This window comes from Ovis aries, chromosome 5 (assembly GCF_016772045.2).
Source record: "Ovis aries strain OAR_USU_Benz2616 breed Rambouillet chromosome 5, ARS-UI_Ramb_v3.0, whole genome shotgun sequence".
Classification (NCBI taxonomy): domain Eukaryota; kingdom Metazoa; phylum Chordata; class Mammalia; order Artiodactyla; family Bovidae; genus Ovis; species Ovis aries.
The window spans coordinates 63444828-63464058 of NC_056058.1; the positions used below are offsets into that span (position 1 = coordinate 63444828).

At 47.0% G+C, this 19231-nt stretch overlaps 1 protein-coding gene across 2 annotated transcripts in view; it reads left to right on the top strand.

Annotated features, from left to right (window-relative positions):
- The window catches only part of GALNT10 (polypeptide N-acetylgalactosaminyltransferase 10), a 229792-nt gene that overhangs the window by 176021 nt on the left and 34540 nt on the right, over window positions 1-19231 (top strand). For both annotated transcript variants that reach the window (XM_027970438.2, XM_042250663.1), the window contains exons 5-7: window positions 7573-7758; window positions 12416-12599; window positions 17291-17408. In XM_027970438.2, coding sequence (XP_027826239.1) covers window positions 7573-7758; window positions 12416-12599; window positions 17291-17408 — 488 coding nt within the window. The remainder of the gene's footprint in view (window positions 1-7572; window positions 7759-12415; window positions 12600-17290; window positions 17409-19231) is intronic.

The window sequence follows — 19231 nt, forward strand, 5'->3', positions numbered from 1 at the left end:
GGCTGTGAGTACAAGTGGTTAATTTGAGAGAGGCTTTCAGGAAACACCAGCAAGAGAGTGGGGAAGTGAGAAGAGGAAGGGGGAGGCAGCCAGGAAGGGCGCCTGAGATGGGTACCAGGACTGGCAACCACAGGGAGCCTACACAGAGCACATGCTTGGAGTTATCCCACCTGAGGGGCGAGAGGGCTGGGGTGGTTGTCCACACACACCATGGTCCTTGGCTGCGGTCCACCATGTGGATATAGACCCCCAGGCAGCATCAGGTGCTGGCAGGTGGGAGGCAGGCAGGGAGTGAACAAAATACTGAAGAGGTATGGGCAGAGCCCACAGAACCCACTTGTGAGCACTCTGTTCCATGCTCTGCAAACACCTGCTGATGGGGGCTCACCTTCAGGATCAACCTCACCCCTTGTTGGATAGCTCTGACTTATCCTTATATTAGGAATTGTTGTTCAGTCACGCAGTCATGTCCAACTCTTTGCGAGCCCATGGACGGCAGCACGCCAGGCTTCCCTGTCCTTCACCATCTCCCAGAGTTTGCTCAAATTCATGTCCATTGAGTTGGTAATGCCATCCAACCATCTCATCCTCTGTCATCCCCTTCTCCTGCCTTCAGTCTTTCCCAGCATCAGGGTCTTTTCCAGTAGGTTGGCTCTCCACGTCAGGTAGCCAAAGTACTGAAGCTTCAGCTTCAGCATCCATCCTTCCAATGAATATTCAGGGTTGATTTCCTTTAGGATTGATAATAAGGGCAAACGCAATTCTGTTTTGCTTTCCAATCAGAGCAGCCCCCGGAATGGGCACGGTGGTTCTGTGGCACAGGGTGGCTGCCGCCTTGCTGCTTCAGGCCAGACATCTCTCAGCCCTGGCATTGTCACACTAGCCACGATCTGGCCTCAGAGTCTTTCTTAACACTGCTTTAGCTACCCATTACAAACCTATGAGTATAGGCATTTCCGTGACGCCTGTTTGCGGTCCTTGCCCTAGGGTTTATGAAGCTGGGGGGAGCCTAAGACTGGAAGACTCACTATATGACTCTGGGCAAGGCATTTAACTTGCCCTAGCTGTTCCTCTCTGGGTAGAACAGAGGAGCTAACAGACTGGAGGTAGAGATAGGCTTTGATGTGCCTGGAAGAACCAGCTCTCTTACAGTCAGGTATGGGTTTTAGACCTTGGCTTCATCATTTATAAACTGTGTTCTTTGGGTAGGTCACACCACCCATTCTGAGCCTCACGGTGTCTTTTCATACAAGACAGGACCATAGTACCCCCATTTGTAGTGGTGTTGTAAGCAACAGAGATTATGTATAGAGAGAGCTCCATGTGTGAGCAGAGCCTCAGTAATTGTCCCCTGTAATTGTTATCATCATAACTATCATCATCCTCATCTAAAGTCCCTTCCAGCTTGAAAATTCTATGACTTTATGAGATGTCCTCATCCAAGAAGACAGCATGGTAAAATAAGGCAACAGTCCTGATTTTGTGTAAATGTTCTTTCTAATACGGACAGGAGGAACATAATTGCCCCTAAATAATTGCACCGACTTTGCCACAAGCTGTCAGAAGGCCTTAATTGGTCCATCTGTAATGACTGCGGCCATCTGCGTGCAGGGTGATTTAGCAGTGGGTCTCTGCCGGAGCAGGGCCCTCATGATTAGAGCCGGACGGGGCCATATATCTCCCTCTGATGGGAGTAGTGGTGTGTGGTATAGGAGATTAGCTCATCCTCATGTTAACGACGACCAGTTGAACCTAGCCAAGAAGCGCTAGTCACAAGACAATGACTATGGATTTTTTTTTTTTAAGGTAGTGTGTCTGCCCTAATAGCAGCCTATCTGGAGCGTGATCGTGCCTCTTGCTATCATGTCTCGCTTCCCAAGAAAGTCTCTTTTGGAAAGATTTAGTCCCTCAATTAGGGCGAATTGATTTCTGCTCTCTACAGAGCCACTGTTCCAAAGAGAAGTGGGGAAGGGCAGGAGGAGCCATATTAATCTTTGTGAGCAAGCGAGAGGCGACCTGGAGTGTTTTTCAGCCTTGCAGCCTGGGGTTATATCTGGAGTTAATCTTTCCTCTGTGTGTCTTTTAATTGTTCCGACTTGCAGGGTGCCAGACAACACAACACAAAACACCCCTCATCTCTAGTCCTTACGTTTCTGAAGACTTAAATCAAGTGCCTGGAGCAGTGTTTCCCCAAGTGCACCAGCACGAAAGTGATTTTAAGTGGGACCTAAGATGATCTCAGGTGGCTCTGAGACTTTGCATTAAGTAACATTGACTCATGGGGAGAGTGTATTTTCTCTTTTCAAATCTCTCTTTCATTTCCTCTGATTACGTCCGATGGAAGGTCTTGGCTGGTTACCCTTATCTCCCTTCTTTACGAAGAGGGAAGCGAGATCTGGCTGAAATCTAGTAACATCACTTTATCCTTATTAGTTTGGCTTTTTTAATTCATTAGCTCTTTATCACAAATGGTACCGATTTTCTACTTATAGTGTTTAATGTTTCCTTTTAAAATAAAATTAATTAAATAAAATTGTTAGCTTGAAAAAAAGTGAGTTGATTTAAAAAAGAAAATCTTAAAGAAGTTGTTGTAAGGTAGGTGGAAGTGGCAAAAATCATGCCGGTAATATGATGATGAGAGATGGGGAAAACACAGCTAGAGAGGGAGAAAGCCTCCTGTTTCTACGGTGAACCCAGCAGTGTCCTGGCTGTATGACCTGGGGCAAGTTTCTAAGCCTCTCCAAGGATCAGTTTTCTCATCTGTCAGATGGGGAGACTTGTGATGCAGAGTCAGTTCAGTCACTCAGTCGTGTCCGACTCTTTGCGACCCCATGAATCGCAGCCCGCCAGGCCTCCCTGTCCATCACCAAGTCCCGGAGTCCACCCAAACCCATATCCATCGAGTCAGTGATGCCATCCAACCATCTCATCCTCTGTCGTCCCCTTCTCCTCCCACCCCCAATCCCTCCCACCATCAAGGTCTATTCAAATGAGTCAGCTCTTCGCATGAGGTGGCCAAAGTATTGGAGTTTCAGCCTCAGCATCAGTCCTTCCAATGAACACCCAGGACTGATCTCCTTTAGGATGGACTGGTTGGATCTCCTTGCAGTCCAAGGGACTCTCAAGAGTCTTCTCCAACACCACAGTTCAAAAGCATCAATTCTTCGGCACTCAGCTTTCTTTATAGTCTAACTCTCACATCCATATATGACCACTGGAAAAACCATAGCCTTGACTAGACGGACCTTAGTCGGCAAAGTACTGTCTCTGCTTTTGAATATGCTGTCTAGGTTGGTCATAACTTTCCTTCCAAGGAGTAAGCGTCTTTTAATTTCATGGCTGCAGTCACCATCTGCAGTAACTTGGGAGCTGCCAAAAATAAACTCTGACACTGTTTCCACTATTTCCCATCTATTTCCCATGAAGTGATGGGACCAGATGCCATGATCTTCGTTTTCTGGATGTTGAGCTTTAAGCCAACTTTTTCACTCTCCTCTTTCACTTTCATCAAGAGGCTCTTTAGTTCCTCTTCACTTTCTGCCATAAGGGTGGTGTCATCTGCATATCTGAGGTTATTGATATTTCTCCCGGCAATCTTGATTCCAGCTTGTGCTTCCTCCAGCCCAGCATTTCTCATGATGTACTCTGCATATAAGTTAAATGAGCAGGGTGACAATATACAGCCTTGATGTACTCCTTTTCCTATTTGGACCTAGTCTGTTGTTCCATGTCCACTTCTTACTATCGCTTCCTGACCTGCATACAGATTTCTCAAGAGGCAGGTCAAGTGGTCTAGTATGTCCATCTCTTGAAGAATTTTCCACAGTTTATTGTGATCCACACAGTCAAAGGCTTTGGCATAGTCAATAAAGCAGAAATAGATGTTTTTCTGGAACTCTCTTGCTTTTTCCATGATCCAGCAGATGTTGGCAGTTTGATCTCTGGTTCCTCTGCCTTTTCTAAAACTAGCTTGGACATCTGGAATTTCACGGTTCACATACTGCTGAAGCCTGGGCTTGGAGAATTTTGAGCATTACTTTACTTGTGTGTGAGATGAGTGCAATTTTGCGGTAGTCTGAGCTTCTTTGGCATTGCCTTTCTTTGGGATTGGAATGAAAACTGACCTTTTCCAGTCCACTGCTGAGTTTTCCAAATTTGCTGGCATACTGAGTGCAGCACTTTTACAGCATTGATGCAGAGTACGAGTTTATGAATCAAGGGAGATAAAATATGTGAAGCTTCTTCGGAAATCATAATTTGCTTTCCCAGTGAAAACTGTTCATTTTTATACAGGGTTAGAAAAATCAAAGGTTCAGAGGGTTTTGGATCAAGCAGTTAAGGGGCCCTGGCTTTACTGTTAACTGTGGCACCTTCCCCTCTCTGGACTTAATTTCTGTCTATAAAATAAGGAGACTGAACTACTCCAGTGCTCTCTAGGCTGGCTGTGCATCAAAATTATCTGAGGGTCAAGTAAAACCAAAGATCCTGATGCTGCCTTCAGTCTCCCAGATCACAGGGAGGATCCAGGCAACTGTATTTACAGTCAGCTCACAGGTGATCTGGCCACATCCCCTAAATCAGGGGGACCTGCCCAGCTCTAAGCCCTGGTGGAGTGAATTCAGAGCAAGATTGTCTGACTTTCTTGATCCAGCATCCTCTTTTTTTAAGGCTCATTCATATCATTGCCATAGCTCAGTCTTCTTTATTGCTGAATAGTATTTTCCCTGAATGGATATACTGCATTTGATTTATCTGTTCTTTAGTTGATGTGTATTTGGATGATTTGATTTTCACTTTGGGGGTATTATGAATGTTGCTGCTATGAACATTAGTGTACAACTTTTCATGTGGATATATATGTTTTGGTTTTTTTGTTTTTCATTATTTGTTTTTGGCTGCGCTGGGTCTTCGTTGCAGCACTGGGCTTTCTCTAGTTGCGGTGAGCAGGATCTGCTCCCTAGTTGCAGTGCATGAGCGTCTCATTGCTGTGGCTTCTCTTGTGGTGCAGCACAGGCTCTAGGGCACACAGGCTTCAGTAGTTGTGGCACATGGGCTTAGTTACTCCATGGCTTATGAAATCTTCCTGGACCAGGGGTCAAATCCATGCCCCTGCCTTGGCAGGCGATTCTTAACCATCGGGCCACCAGGAAGGTCCAATATATATTTTCATTTCTCTTGGAAATACACCTAGAAGTAGAATTGCTGGATTATATGGTAACTGTGTTCAATTGTTGGAGGAACTGCCAGACCGTTTTCCAAAGTGGCTGCACCATTTTATTACACTCCCATCGACAGTATATGAGAATTCTTATTTCTCTACATCCTTGTCAATACTTGTTATTATGTTCCTCTTTCATCATAGCCATCCTAGTGGATGTGAAGTATTAATAGTATTTCATTAAGATTTTGATCTGTATTTCCCTGGTGACTAATGATGTTGAGCATCTTTTCATGTGTTTGGCCATTTCTGTATCTTTTTTCGAGAAGTGCCTATTCATATCCTTTGCCCCTTTTAAAGAATTGCTGTAAAATCCACATGACATAAGGTTAACCATGTTAAAATATATAATACTCATGGTAAAGTACATGATTCGTTGACATTTAGCATGTTCATAATGTTGTGCAACCATCACCTTTATCTAGTTTCAAAATATTTTTGTCATCCCCCCAAAGGAAACCCCATACTTATTCAGTAGTCACTCCTCATTCCCCTCCACTCCAGTTCACGGTAATCACTGATCTGCTTTCCAGGTCTGGATTTACCTAATCTGGAATTTCGTACAAGTGGAATGCTGTAATATGTGATCTTTTGTGTCTGGCCTCCTTTACTTAATATAATGATTTCTAGGTTCATGCACGTTATGGCATGTATCAGCACTTCATTTCTTGTTATATGGATATATTCCATCTTTGTTTACCTATCTGTGAAATAATGGAAATTTGGGTTATTGTCGCCATTTGGCTGTTGTGAACAATGTTGCTGTGAATGTTCAAGTAATCAATAGATTCTTAGCTGTGCTGGATTCCTTGATCCCTTGCATTTCCATAAATTGTTGTATCAGCTTGTCAGTTGTCAGTTTCTACAAAGAAGCCAGCTGTGGGTTTTGATCACATTGAATTTATAGATCAACATAGGAGGTATTGCCATTTTAACAATATTAGGTCATCTGATCCATGAACATTGACTATCTTTCCATTTATTTTGATTGTTCATTTCTTTCAACAATGTTTTGTAGTTTTCAGAGTATACAGTTTGTACTTACTTTGTTAAATTTTAAGTGGTATTTTTACCATTTTAATTGAATTTTCAAATTGCTTTCTTATTTGCTAGCCTGTAGAAATACAGTTGATTTTTAAATGCTAATCTATGTCCTGAAATCTTTCTACGTTTACCTGTTCTAGTTTTTTGTAGATTTCTGAAGATTTTCTGCGTAAGCAATCATTTCATCTATAGTCTTTCCAATCTTTATGTCTTTTCTTTGTCTTACCAATTGCGCTGACTAGGAATTCTAGAATAGTGCTAAAGTAGAAAGAAAATGGAAAGCCTTTCTCCTGATCACAAGAGCAAAGCATTCAATATTTTACCATTAAATGTGATATAAACTATAGGTTTTTTGTAGCATACTAGTTTTCATAAAGGGGCCTAACCCTGGTTAAAATCAAGAGACACTAATGTTAAAGCTGGCATTTTGAGTAGAAAGAGAATGTCTTTGAGATTTATTTATAACAGCTTTTCCAGGCATGGGCCAGAAGCCAGCCTACATTAGAATAAGCAAAAAGAGGAATTGGTTGTCATATGTAATAAGAACAACTCGGAGTCTGTCTGCTTCAGGCACAGGACAATCTGGAGAATCAAAATGTTATCAGGATAATGTCTCTCTTCATCTCTTCACTGTCTTTTTACTTGTTGACTTCAGTCTCAGCAGATCCTCCCAGCATCTCTCATCACCTCATTTTGCTAAAGATGTCAGGAGCAGCTCCAGACTTAAAGCCAACCAACCTAGTAACTCTAGTAAGAAAAACGGGCCTCATTGTTCAATAGTTCTGAAAAAAAAAAATTCTCAGGATTCATTGTTTGGACCAACTCAGGTCACATGTCCATCCCTGAACCAGTCACTGTGGCCAAGGGAATGGAATACCCTGATTGGCCAGGCCCAAGCCACACGCTCCTCCCCCTGGGAACTAGGAGATGAGGCCAAACCCACCCAAGTCTGGAGGACTGAGAATGGGAGGGAAAAGGTAGTTTCCCCCAAAAAAGAATCAAAGTGTTGTTGCCAGAAAAATGAGGGAATGGGTCCAAGCCAGACATAAATCACAGCTGCCAACTCTGTCATACAGAAGTTCTCTCTGTGTTGCAACTCTGGCACTAGCACTGGCCCTCTTTAAACTTCAGCCCCCGCCCCTTTGCGGTACACAGGTGGTGCTTCCTGCCCTTGTTGGCCCCATCTGAGAGACCCAGTAAGACAGTGTACCAGAAATCTGTCTAAACTGTAAAGAAGGGGTCACAAGAACGATTACTCAGCAATTGTTCTTACCCACCTGTCCATCTTATCTCTACTCTCTGTCTTGCAGAACACCTGAAGAAACCACTTGAAGACTACATGGCCCTTTTCCCCAGCGTGAGGATTCTCCGAACCAAGAAACGGGAAGGACTGATCAGGACCCGAATGCTGGGAGCCTCAGCTGCAACTGGGGATGTCATCACATTCTTGGACTCACACTGTGAAGCCAATGTCAACTGGCTCCCCCCCTTGCTCGGTAAGGGAGGTTTGCAAGGTGAAGTAGGCGACCTGGAGTGCACCAGTGGCCACCAGCCCCACCTTCTGCAGGGAGTCACCTACAGGGCTTCCCTTGCCTGCCTGAGATGCACCCAGCACTGTGCCAGGTGCCACAAGGGTGTCAGATATTCAGGGGTGCTCAAAGTGACCTTACGAATCCATGCAGTCCTGCCCCTTCATTTTACAGAGGAGGAAGCTGAAACTTTGAGAGGGGAAGTGACTTTCCCAGAGTCATAAAGCACGTTAGTGTTAGTGATATGACTGCTTCTCCCAGGTTACTTTAGGTGTTACTGGAAAGCAAGCCAAGACTGCCTACTGCTAAGAACTAAATCTTAGCAGTAGGCATCTTGATGTGATGATGTAAGGGACATCATCAAATCAACTCAGAACAGTGGTTGTTCATTGCGTTGCTACTATGAGCCAAGAAAGCTGTAAGCATTATCTCCAGGCCTCACAAAACCACGCCAGATCAAAAGTGTCCCCTTTTTATATTAGAAGAGACTGAAGTTCTGAGATAATGAATGACTCGCTAGTTCCCTTGGGCAAAAAGTGTCAAAGTCCCCATCTATCTGACTCCAAAGTATATCCTCTTTCAGGATTCCACACTGTCTGCCTAAGTTCATTTGCTCCTTGGGGAGTTTCTGACAGCTGTCAGGGAAGGAGTCCAGACAGAGGGCAGCGTGATCCAGGAGTCCATTCATACAACTTTGTGGGCAGGAGGGAGACCTGAAGCCAGGCTGCCAGGCAGTGAGGTGCCTCATAGCTGGTTGAAGAACCAGGTCTGAATCTAGAGGTACTGAGCTTTGAGGAAGGCAGTGAGCTGCTGCTAACAGGTAGATGCTGAAGAGGAAATCCCCTAGTGGGGCTGGTGGTCAGGTGAGGAACAGGGATAGAGGCAGATTGGGGAACATCTGTCAGTCCAGAGAGAAACGTGAAAGCCTCAAAAATAGGTGAGTATGGGATTTCCCTGGTGGTTCAGTGGCTAAGGCCTTTATACTCCCAATGCAAGAGACCCGGGTTCGATCCCTGCCCAAGTCAAGGAACTAGATCCCATATGCTGAAATTAAAAGATCCTGTGTGCCAAGTCCTGCATGCAACAACTAAAACCAGGTGCAGCCAAATAAATAAATAAAATTAATTTGCAGGGCAGCAGCAGAGACGCAGACATACACAAGACTTGTGGACACAGTGGGCGAGGGAGAGGGCGGGACGAATGCAGAGAGCAGCTTTGACACCTACACCCTCCCATAGGCAACACAGACAGCCAGTGGGGATTACTGTATGACACAGGGAGCTCAACCCAGTGCTCTGTGACAGCCTAGACAAGGAAAAGAAAAAAAAATGGAGGGATACGTTCTCCATAAGAGAAAGCATAGACAGCAAAGAGGACTCAAGATTAGGGCAAGCTTGAGCATGTATCAGAATCACCTACAAGATTTGGTAAAACACAGAGTGCTGGGCCCAGCTCCAGGGTTGTTAATTTGGGAGTTCGGGGTGGGGCCTGAGAAGTTGCATTCCTGACAACCCCTGGGTGATGCCAGTGCTGCTAGTCCAGGGACTACACTTCAGGGAGTGCTAGTTAGACCCCCGTTCAGAAGTGAGGACAGAAAGCAAATCCTACACAGATTAATGGGATAACCCAGCATATTTGTTTCCTAACACAGATCAACATGAAACTTTAGTATGAGATTATATGCTTCTGGCCCCAAGGGTCCAGGATCCTACTGGGTTAAGACATAACCCAGATTTTTCTGGAAAACTCTTTATTTCATTAAACCCAGAGGTCTAGATCGGCCTCTCATGACTGAAAGAGAACAAAAAAGAAAGAAAAAAACTCATTCTAAATACCCTAATTTATAGTCTTGAAGGAACATCCCATTTGGTGGGTCATTCAGTGACTCATAAAGAGAATGAAGTGGTAGGCATGATGCTGAGCTTGTGGTCTAAATAGCCTTAACTCTGTTTCTATGGAAATATATGGGGGTAATTTTCATAATCTACAGGCATACACGGAAGAAATATTCTTCCTTTTTTTTTTTCCTTTTTCCAATAGAAATGTGAACCAGTGGTGTATTTGTAAAAGTCTGTCCCTGCTAATATGAACAGCTGATATAGCCCACCTTGGCTTTTGTGTCTGAAGCCATAAACATGCACTGTTCACTCTGCCGTCTTTGGAGAGTAGGCATTTCTGAGCCTGAGAAGGATTTAGCCCTCCCTTCCCCAAAGGAAGCCACACTTGATCATCATTTTCTTCATTTCTGTCATCACCATCAGCAGCAGCATCATGCCTTTGCAAGTCCCTTATCTTTTTAGGCCACGGCTGCGTTTGAAGGTGACAGTTATATGGTAAAGGAGACAGGCCAGGCATTATTATCCACATAGAGCAAGTAGGAAAACTGAAGGGCAGAAAGAATGAGGCTCCTGCTTCTGAGCTGCTCTCAGCAATCCTGGGCACAGAGGATGTCAGCAGAGAGGAGGTCACCTGCTAGGCTAAGCCTCTTGGCCATCATCCTGCTTGTTCTTCACAGAGACCCCACATGGTAGGTGCTGTCTTCCTCTGTTCTGTCAGCCAGGAAACCGGGTTTCAGAGGCACCAGATAACCTTTCCGAAGGTTATACTGTTCACACGTGGCAACACCAGGATTTGAACCTGGGCACCCTATCTCCAGGTGAGGACTGCACCGTGGAATGCTGCCTGTCTGATGCCGCCACCTTGACCTCACACCTCCCGCAATGAGCCGGCATCCAGCAGAGCCTTGTTTTCTCAACCCACACCCTCCCTGAAAGGGAGGTCCCTCGCACAGCCATGAAGAATTAGGAAGGGAAGTGAAAGTCACTCAGTCATCTCCAACTCTTTGCGACCCCATGGGCTATGCAGTGACCCCATGGGCTATGCAGTCCATGGAATTCTGCCGGCCAGAATACTAGAGGGGGTAGCATTTCCTTTCTCCAGGGGAGCTTCCCAACCCAGGGATTGAACCCAGGTCTCCTGCATTGTAGGCAGATTCTTAACCAGCTGAGCTACAAGGGAAGCCCAAGAATACTAGAGTGGGTAGCCTTTCCCTTCTCCACTGGATCTTCCAGACCCAGGAATTGAACCGGGGTCTCCTGCATTGCAGGTGGATTCTTTACCAACTGAGCTATCAGGGAAGCCCTGTTAGGGAGAAAGGGCCCTTCCCTAGATCTTTCCCCAGGAAGATTCTTCAGCTTCCTTAAAAATTCCTAGGGAGCCTTCCACAGGGCAGATCCAAGCTCCACCCCAAGAGATCCTGATTCAGTGGACCTGGGGCAGGCCAGCCCTGGGAGGTTGGGGGAGAACACTTAAACATACCCTGCGTGCTTCTGACACTGTTGGTTCCAGATCTGTTCATGGGGACACAGTGTCAAAAGCACCATTTTTCACTTTTATGACCGTGTGCCACAGTTAGAAATACACTGGGGATCTGTCAGTCCATTACACAAATGCACGCACTGATGCAATATGACTGAAATATTTCCAAACCTGTGCTTTCCGTCATCACCTAGAATATATCCTGATATTCAGTGATTCAGTGTTCTTTTTTCTTCATTACAAATACACACACATACAATTTCATGACCCACCTATGGATTGTGTATTGCTGTTTAGAAAAAGACAAAACTTCCACTTTTCCTCCTGGAAGAAAAGTCTACTGTATAACTCAATGAATGAAGCCTGGGCCTCAGGCAGCTGCCAGTCTATCCTGACCCTACCAAACTCCCCATTCCAAGCCTTGAACTTGATCCCTGGCCTAAGCAGCAAGGCAGCCCAGCACAGCCCACTTGCGCCTCATAGCAGATCATCTGCCCCAGTCGCTGGCTGTAGTCAGGGCTTCTTGGCAGAAGGCTCACTAGAGGGCAAACAGTGAGTTTTATAGAGTCTGCATCTTTCTGGCTTGAAAGGGACTTAGAGCCATTTTGAGGTTAAGACCCCCATTTGCCACCTTGGATCACCTTACAGGCAGAATTCCTGCATGGCCGAGGTCCACCATGCCTTGCTTGCCCTGAGGAGCTCATGGGATAGTTCTCTCACTCATCAGTAGTTCTGACTGTTGGGAAAGGTGAACTGGCCTCTCTCGCAAGGACCATTTGTTCTCTGATGGCAGCCAGGAGGTGTTGGGGAGCTTCAGGGACAGGCAGTCTGCCAGGAGGGGTAAGTGCTGGGGTGCCTGGATGCTGGGCCACAAGTCAAGTTAGGAATCAGAATGGGGAGCCTGGCAGGGCCAGAACAGGGTCCTTCCCAGAAAGAAATTAATCTCTTTCCGTAACAGTGCTGAGCATTATGGGCACCTGTGCTAAATATCTTCAAACGTTACTGTATCCAGTACTCCTGTGACCAGAGCCTCTTCTCCCCATTTCACAGAGGAGCACACTGAGGCTCGGAATGTTATTTATGTTGCTGACCCAAGAACCCATCATGGATGGCAGGGTGGGCTGGGAGCCCTGATCCATCTTACCTAAAGTTTGCACTCTTTCTTCCTCGTGGAGTCTCAAACTCAAGTATTCAGAGAAATCACCCAGGAAACATGTTAGAAATGTGAACAAGTTGCAGAGCAGGATCATGCACGTAGCTGCTTTCCCATCTGGCCTCCCTAACAGGCATCTCTTGGCTTCTTCAGACCGCATTGCTCGGAACCGCAAGACCATCGTGTGCCCAATGATCGATGTGATTGACCACGATGACTTCCGGTACGAGACGCAGGCGGGGGATGCCATGCGGGGCGCCTTTGACTGGGAGATGTACTATAAGCGGATCCCCATCCCTCCAGAACTGCAGAAAGCTGACCCCAGCGACCCATTTGAGTAAGTATGAGTTACCCAGGCCAGTCCCAGTGGCTGACCCCAGGGACCCCTCCTAATGCATGCAGAACTCAGGATCGCCACCTCCCCCAAAAGTCCAGTGTAGGGAGGTGACGCAGACCTCCCCAGCCAGAAGCACAATCTCTCCCAGCTTGTCACAGAGCTTTGGCTCATGGACCACCAAGCTGGTCACTTCTTTGCCTACCCCAAGACTGGCAGCGGGGGTGGCAGGCCTAGCGCCCAGCTGTGGTCGTCATCATCCCCGCTGTCATTGTCATCGTCACCACCGTGTTGGTGGTGTTCAGTCGCTAAGCTGTGTCTGACTCTCTGCGACCCCGTGGACTGCAGCATACCAGGCTTCCCTGTCATTCACCATCTCCCGGAGTTTGTTCAGACTCATATCTATTGAGTCGGTGATGCCATCCAACCATCTTATCTTCTGTCACCCCCTTCTCCTTCTGCCCTCAATCTTTCCCAGCATCAGAGTCTATTCCAATGAATTGACTCTTCGCATCAGGTGGCCAAAATATTGGAGTTTCAGCTCCAGCATCTGTCCTTCCAATGAAGGTTCAGAGTTGATTTCCTTTAGGGTTGACTGGTTTGATCTCTTGCAGTCCAAGGGACTCTCGAGAGTCTTCTCCAGCACCACAAGTCACCACCATTTACCGCACATTTTCTCAGTGCCAGGTGCAGTGCTGAGCACACTACACACTGATCCTTTTAACCCCAACAGCCATGTGTAGTAAAAAGTATCATCCGTGTTTTCCACATGGCGACACCAGGGCTGTCCAGGTCCCACAGCTGTGAAGGGGCAAAGGCTTAATGCTGTGCAGGTCTGGCTGCCTCTGGAGCCAACTTTCCCATCCATCAGTTACAGCCTCTTGGAAGTATCAGGGAAGTAACAGTTTGTCCCCCAGTGGAAGACTGGGAGCACGGGACTGGACGCATCACATCCTGGAATGTGAGCACTGGAGGGAACCAGCAGGTCATGGGCTCCAAGCCCTTGCAGAAGAGGAGACTCGGGCCCCAGGGCAGGGAGGGGCTTCCCTGGGCACACCGTGTGCTAGTGGCTAAGCCTGAAACAGAGCCCAGTCCCTCTCTGGTCCCCCGAGCTCCAGAAGGGTCTTTCTGACTGAGGGAGTCAGTCAGCTCACCATCCCAGCTGTCACATGAACCCCTCCAGCTCTCCTGCCAGAGGTGTGGGAAGGTGCCTGGGCATGAAGCCCAAGTCCAGCCTTGCCTGCTGGGTTAGTTTCCTGATCAGTTTCCTAATTATCACTGCAGTAATAACTTAACCACAGCTTACTGGTTCATCAAAACAGCACAGATTCATTCTCTTCAAGTTCTGGTGGTCAGAAGTCTGAAAGGGTCCTCCTGGACTAAATCACAGCATCGGCTGTGCCGTGTTTCCTTGAGATGCTCCAGGAAGGGACCCATTCCCATGCCCTTTCCAGCTCCCAGAGGCTGCTCTAGAGAACTCCTGGATGCTGGGAAACATTGAAGACAAAAATAAAATAAGTAAATCTTTAAAAAATCCAAATTATAAAAAGGAGGAGAAAGAAGTGTGAGGAGGAAGAAGACCAGAAAGAGGAAGAAGAAGAAGAACCACAACCACCCGGGCTGTCCCAAGTCCAGTAACACCAGAGTCTCTGGGTGGGGATCCAGCCATCCGCTACTGGGTGATGCTGACACGTGGACAGAGTTGAGCACCACTGGCCCAGATGCTTCCCAAGGGACACTCCATCCTTTGTACCCTCCGGTTCCTTCCGTAAGTCTCTCTTCTGTAGGCCACAAAGACATCCTGGTCATTTTCTGCACTCCTCCCTACAGTGCCCAGCAGGTGGGCACGCCACAGGCACAGTGCCATGTTATGATATTTGAAAGACACTGGCTTCGGTGGCAGCTCATCCACTTACAAACTACGCGCCCTTGAGCAGAGTATAGAGCATTTCTGAATCTCAAATTTCTCCTTGTGAAAAGAGGGCTAGTAATAGGGCTTTGTGAGAGCTGGAGATAGTGTTGATGAGGTGAGTGGCACCCACTGGACGCTCAGGACTGTTGTAATTATTACTGTTGAATACGGCCAGGCTGGAGAATATTGTTGAAACAGACCAGGCTGGAGAAGAGGCCTCCCTCTGGAGGTGAAGCCCTTGAGTATCCAAAATGCCTCACAGCTAATATCCTGCCTTTTCCACGGCCCCTGCTGCTGGCATCCACCCAAAATGATATTTTTGTGCAGTCTTAGGTTTGATTTCCCATGAAGCACTGAGTCAAAACCACTCTCTGCCCCTCCAGGACTGAGTCAAAACCACTCTCTGCCCCTCCAGGCATTACGGCTCCAGCCAGAAAAACCCAAACCCCACAACCTTCATAAGACAGAAGAAAGCTGACACTAATAACACCTTACTTTCCTACAGGACTGAATACTTTCAAAACTATAGCAGCAGTGTGAGCTAGGGAGAGTAGCTGTATGTCCTTGTGTAGATGGGGAAATGGGCTCAGAGAGGTTAAGTCAGTGCTGCCCTGGAGAGATAAAGTGCAACTCAACATATGTGCTTCTCAGTGTCCTCAAAGCCACATTTAAAAAGTAAGGAGAAGCAGATAAAATTCATTTTACTACTCCATTTTATTTAGCCCAGTATGTTTAAAATGTTCTCATTTTAACTTGTGACCAACACTTTGAAATTATTAATGAGATCTTTTCTGTTCTTTTTCTTCATATTAAATCCGGGAACTCCAGTGTGTATCTCACACTGCCAGCGCCTCCCAGTTCAGACTGGCCACACTTCAAGTGTCAGTAGCCATGTGTGGCCCCCATACTGGGCAGCACAGGGTTGTGGGGTTACACTCTCTGTCCCAGGTCCCGCCACAGGTTAGGGAGAGCTGAAGTTGGAGTGAGTGTTTCCTTGTTTCTGATCCCAAGTCCTATTCACTCATCGCCTACTTCTGGATTATTCTTTCCCGAGAGGAAGCAGTGTATTGTAGCCACATGGGTTGTGGCTGCAGCACAGATTGGAAGCTCAGATCCCAGAGGTGCTGCTTGGTAGCTGTGGAGCCTTGAGCACGTCACCTGTCAGTACTCTGGTTTCTGTGTGCATAAAATGGGGTAATGATAACAGGGCCTCATGAGGTCAACGTGAGGTATAAATTCATTTTAGTAATAAATTAGTTCAGTGCAGCAGTGGGCAGATCCGAGCCCTAGAAGGATCTGGGGAATCCCTCCTGAGGGTCCCCTCCTGTGCTGTCCAGGCCTGTCCGCTGCAGGAAGCCTGGTGAGGCGGGTGGGGCACTTCAGTGCTTTCCTAATCAGTCCACTTCCCTGAGCGTGTGGTTCCCAAGGCCAGGAGGGTTGTGGAGGCTGCTCTTGGAATGGTTTTTCTTTATGTGCATGCATGCCAGGTCGCTCAGTCATGTCTGACTCTTTGTGAGCCGATGGACTGTAGCCTGCCAGGCTCCTCCATCCATGGGATTTCCCAGACAAGAATACTGGAGTGGTTGCCATTTCCTTCTCCAGGGGATCTTCTTGACCCAGGGATTGAACCCATGTCTCCTATATTGGCAGGCAGATTCTTTACCACGGTGCCACCTGGGAAACCCAGTTTTCTTTTTTTTCTTTTTTTTCTTTTGAGGGTTTGAAGTTGGAGCCAGACATGAGCACAACCACTCAGAGGGGTTTTCATGCAGTAAATGCTGGTGGCCCGTCCCAGGGGAACTGGGGGAGGCCACACCCCATGACTGACCATCTCAGTTCCTGGATTCATGGTTTTTCCTCCTTTCTCTCCCCCAGCTCCACTTTGTCCATACCCACTTCAAATGCCACCCCTCTGAGCACTTTTCCTTGACTGTTGCTCTAGCCTCTCTCCTCACCCCCAAAATATGTAGGCAGAGGCGCCCTCCTTTCCTGTAGTGCTGGTTGCACCTCCCGGAGGCCCTCGTTACACCCAGCCTGGCTTCTGCACCCTCCCATCCTGAGGTGACCACCCTGCTACACTGACATCCTCTGCAGATTCAACCTGACCCTGATTTACCTCCAGATTCTTCCAGCATCTGCTCCTCAGCTGGCACTCGATGAATAAACTAATGAGTGAATGAATGAGTAGAGGAATCTTATCCCAGTTTAACTGTAAGAACAAGGACTGTGGCTTCTTTTGTAAACTCTCAGCAGAAAAGCATGCCTATGCTGGGCTTGGAAAGTAAGAATCATCAAATCACCTCATCCAAAAACACAGAACCTAAGCTCCATCCCCCAGAAATTGTTGTATAGGTCTGGGGTCAGCCCCAGGAAGCTGTGTTTTCATCTCTCTAAGGCATTCTATAGCCTAGACAGGCTTAGAAAGACCTGATCCAGACCATTTAACCAGTGGGAGAACTGGAGATAGAGAGAGACATGGAGATATATAGAAATATGATGGAGCTACAAGGCCCACAGAGGGAAAGCTCTATGATTCCATTCCACAAGTATTCTTAGGGGTTAACCATGTGAAGGAATCTGGGGTCCACTGGTTAAAACATAGCATTTATGAAGAAGGAAGAAAGCCAGGGGCTGCACTCAGAAGGGCTTTGGATTCCCTGCTGGACACGAGGGCTATGTTGATGGAGCAGTGAGAAACGGCATCCCTGGGGAAACAGCAGCATCCAAGAGCGGGATACGCACCGCCAGGACATCCACTCTTCACACCACCTTCTTCCCGCAGGTCTCCCGTGATGGCCGGTGGACTGTTCGCCGTGGATCGGAAGTGGTTCTGGGAGCTAGGCGGGTATGACCCAGGCTTGGAGATCTGGGGAGGGGAGCAGTACGAGATCTCCTTCAAGGTAAGCCAGCCCCTGGAAAAACCCCCGGTCCTGGCAGGTTGCCTGCCTAGCAGTGTCTGAGCCTGGGGAGACTATGGAGGCCTCAGGTTCTGCAGCCCATCTGCTCAATGTTTGCATCATCCCTTCTTAGATGATAGTGTTGGAATAGGACAGGCCTCACTTCATGGAAGAGATGGTGTGTCTCCCATTGAGATGCCCAGCACACCAGCAGAGGGAAAGAGAGTGTGAGACAGTCGAGCAGGACACATAGGCTAGTGGGAAGCTCTGCTCTGAGAACGATCCCCCGGCCTCACGGAGGCCAGCTTGTGCTTAGTGCTTTCTGGCCGCCTGTCTCAAGTTTTCCCTTTGTGCCTCTCCCTGCTGGAGTTTGCTATCCAGAAACCAGGGGCTAGGAGCTCGAGCTGTGGCGTCAGAAAAGCCTGGGCTCCAATCCCAACATCACTACTCAGTAGCAGCGTAACTTTCGGCAAGTTAGATTACCTGAGCTTCCTTTCCTCATCTAAGAGAATAATAAGACTACCTTCCTTACAGAACTTTTGTGAAGATCAAGTGAGATATCTAGAAAATGGTTAGCACCCAACCTGGGGACACAGCCACCAATTAATAACTGATAGAAATTATTAAGGGACTTCACTTTCACGTTTCATGCATTGGAGAAGGAAATGGCAACCCACTCCATTGTTCCTGCCTGGAGAATCCCAGGGACTGGAGAGCCTGGTGGGCTGCTGTCTGTGGGGTCGCACAGAGTCAGACACGACAGAAACGACTTAGCAGCAGCAGCAGCAGCAGAAATTATTAAAGAGTTGGAGAATAAATGTTTTCTATAACCTATTAGACCAATCCATGGGCTGTAGAATCTCTGATATTGGTAGTAAAGCAGACAATGCTTACTAGTTAAGTACCCAAACTTCTGAGGCCAACTTCTGCCCCTTTTTGTTGGATTTTTGTATTGATCAGAAGTGAAGAATGAAGGCTTTGTCCATCTGTAGGGAAGACTATCTTGTCTGGTGCCCCTGTGGTCGGCTAGGGCCTGGTTCTAACACCCCTGGAACCTTTGGTAACATATATCCCCAGCCCATGAGGAATGGCCAGCAGCATTACTGGGCTGAGTCCTATGAATGCACAACCCTGATGTCCACCGAGTCTAGCATCTACTTCCTAGGCAAAGGACCATTGTCACACACACAACAATTAAGGCTTTGGTGCTGGGGTTAGATGGCCCGGGTCAGATTGTAGCTCTGCTGCTTTGTACCAACTGTGTGATCTTGGACAAAGAGACTTTATCCATCTGAACCTCAGTTTCTACTTCCATAAAATGGGTATAGTGATCCTCTATTCTGCACAGGGTTGTTGAGAGGATTAAATAAGACCATTCTTGTTAGGTGCTTCTCAATAAATATCCTAAAATAATGAAATAATAAATAATGAAAAATTATTTTCATTATTGTCATTGTCACTGCCACTCAGTTCAGAACTGGGAGACATTAATTCTTCGGCCACCTGATGCGAAGAACTGACTCACTGGAAAAGACTCTGATGCTGGGAAAGATTGAAGGCAGGAAGAAAAGGGGATGAGAGAGGATGAGATGGTTGGATGGCATCACCGACTCAATGGACATGAGTTTGAGTAAGCTGCGGGAGTCGGTGATGGACAGGAAAGCCTGGCGTGCTGCAGTCCATGGGGTCGCAAAGAGTCAGACACGACTGAGCCACTGAACTGAACTGAGCAAGAAAAGAACCTGGAGTTCTCCTGAAACATTATTTTGGTTTGAAAAACAGTCTTTTTCCATTTTACCTTCAGATTTCTGAAGTTATTTCCCATA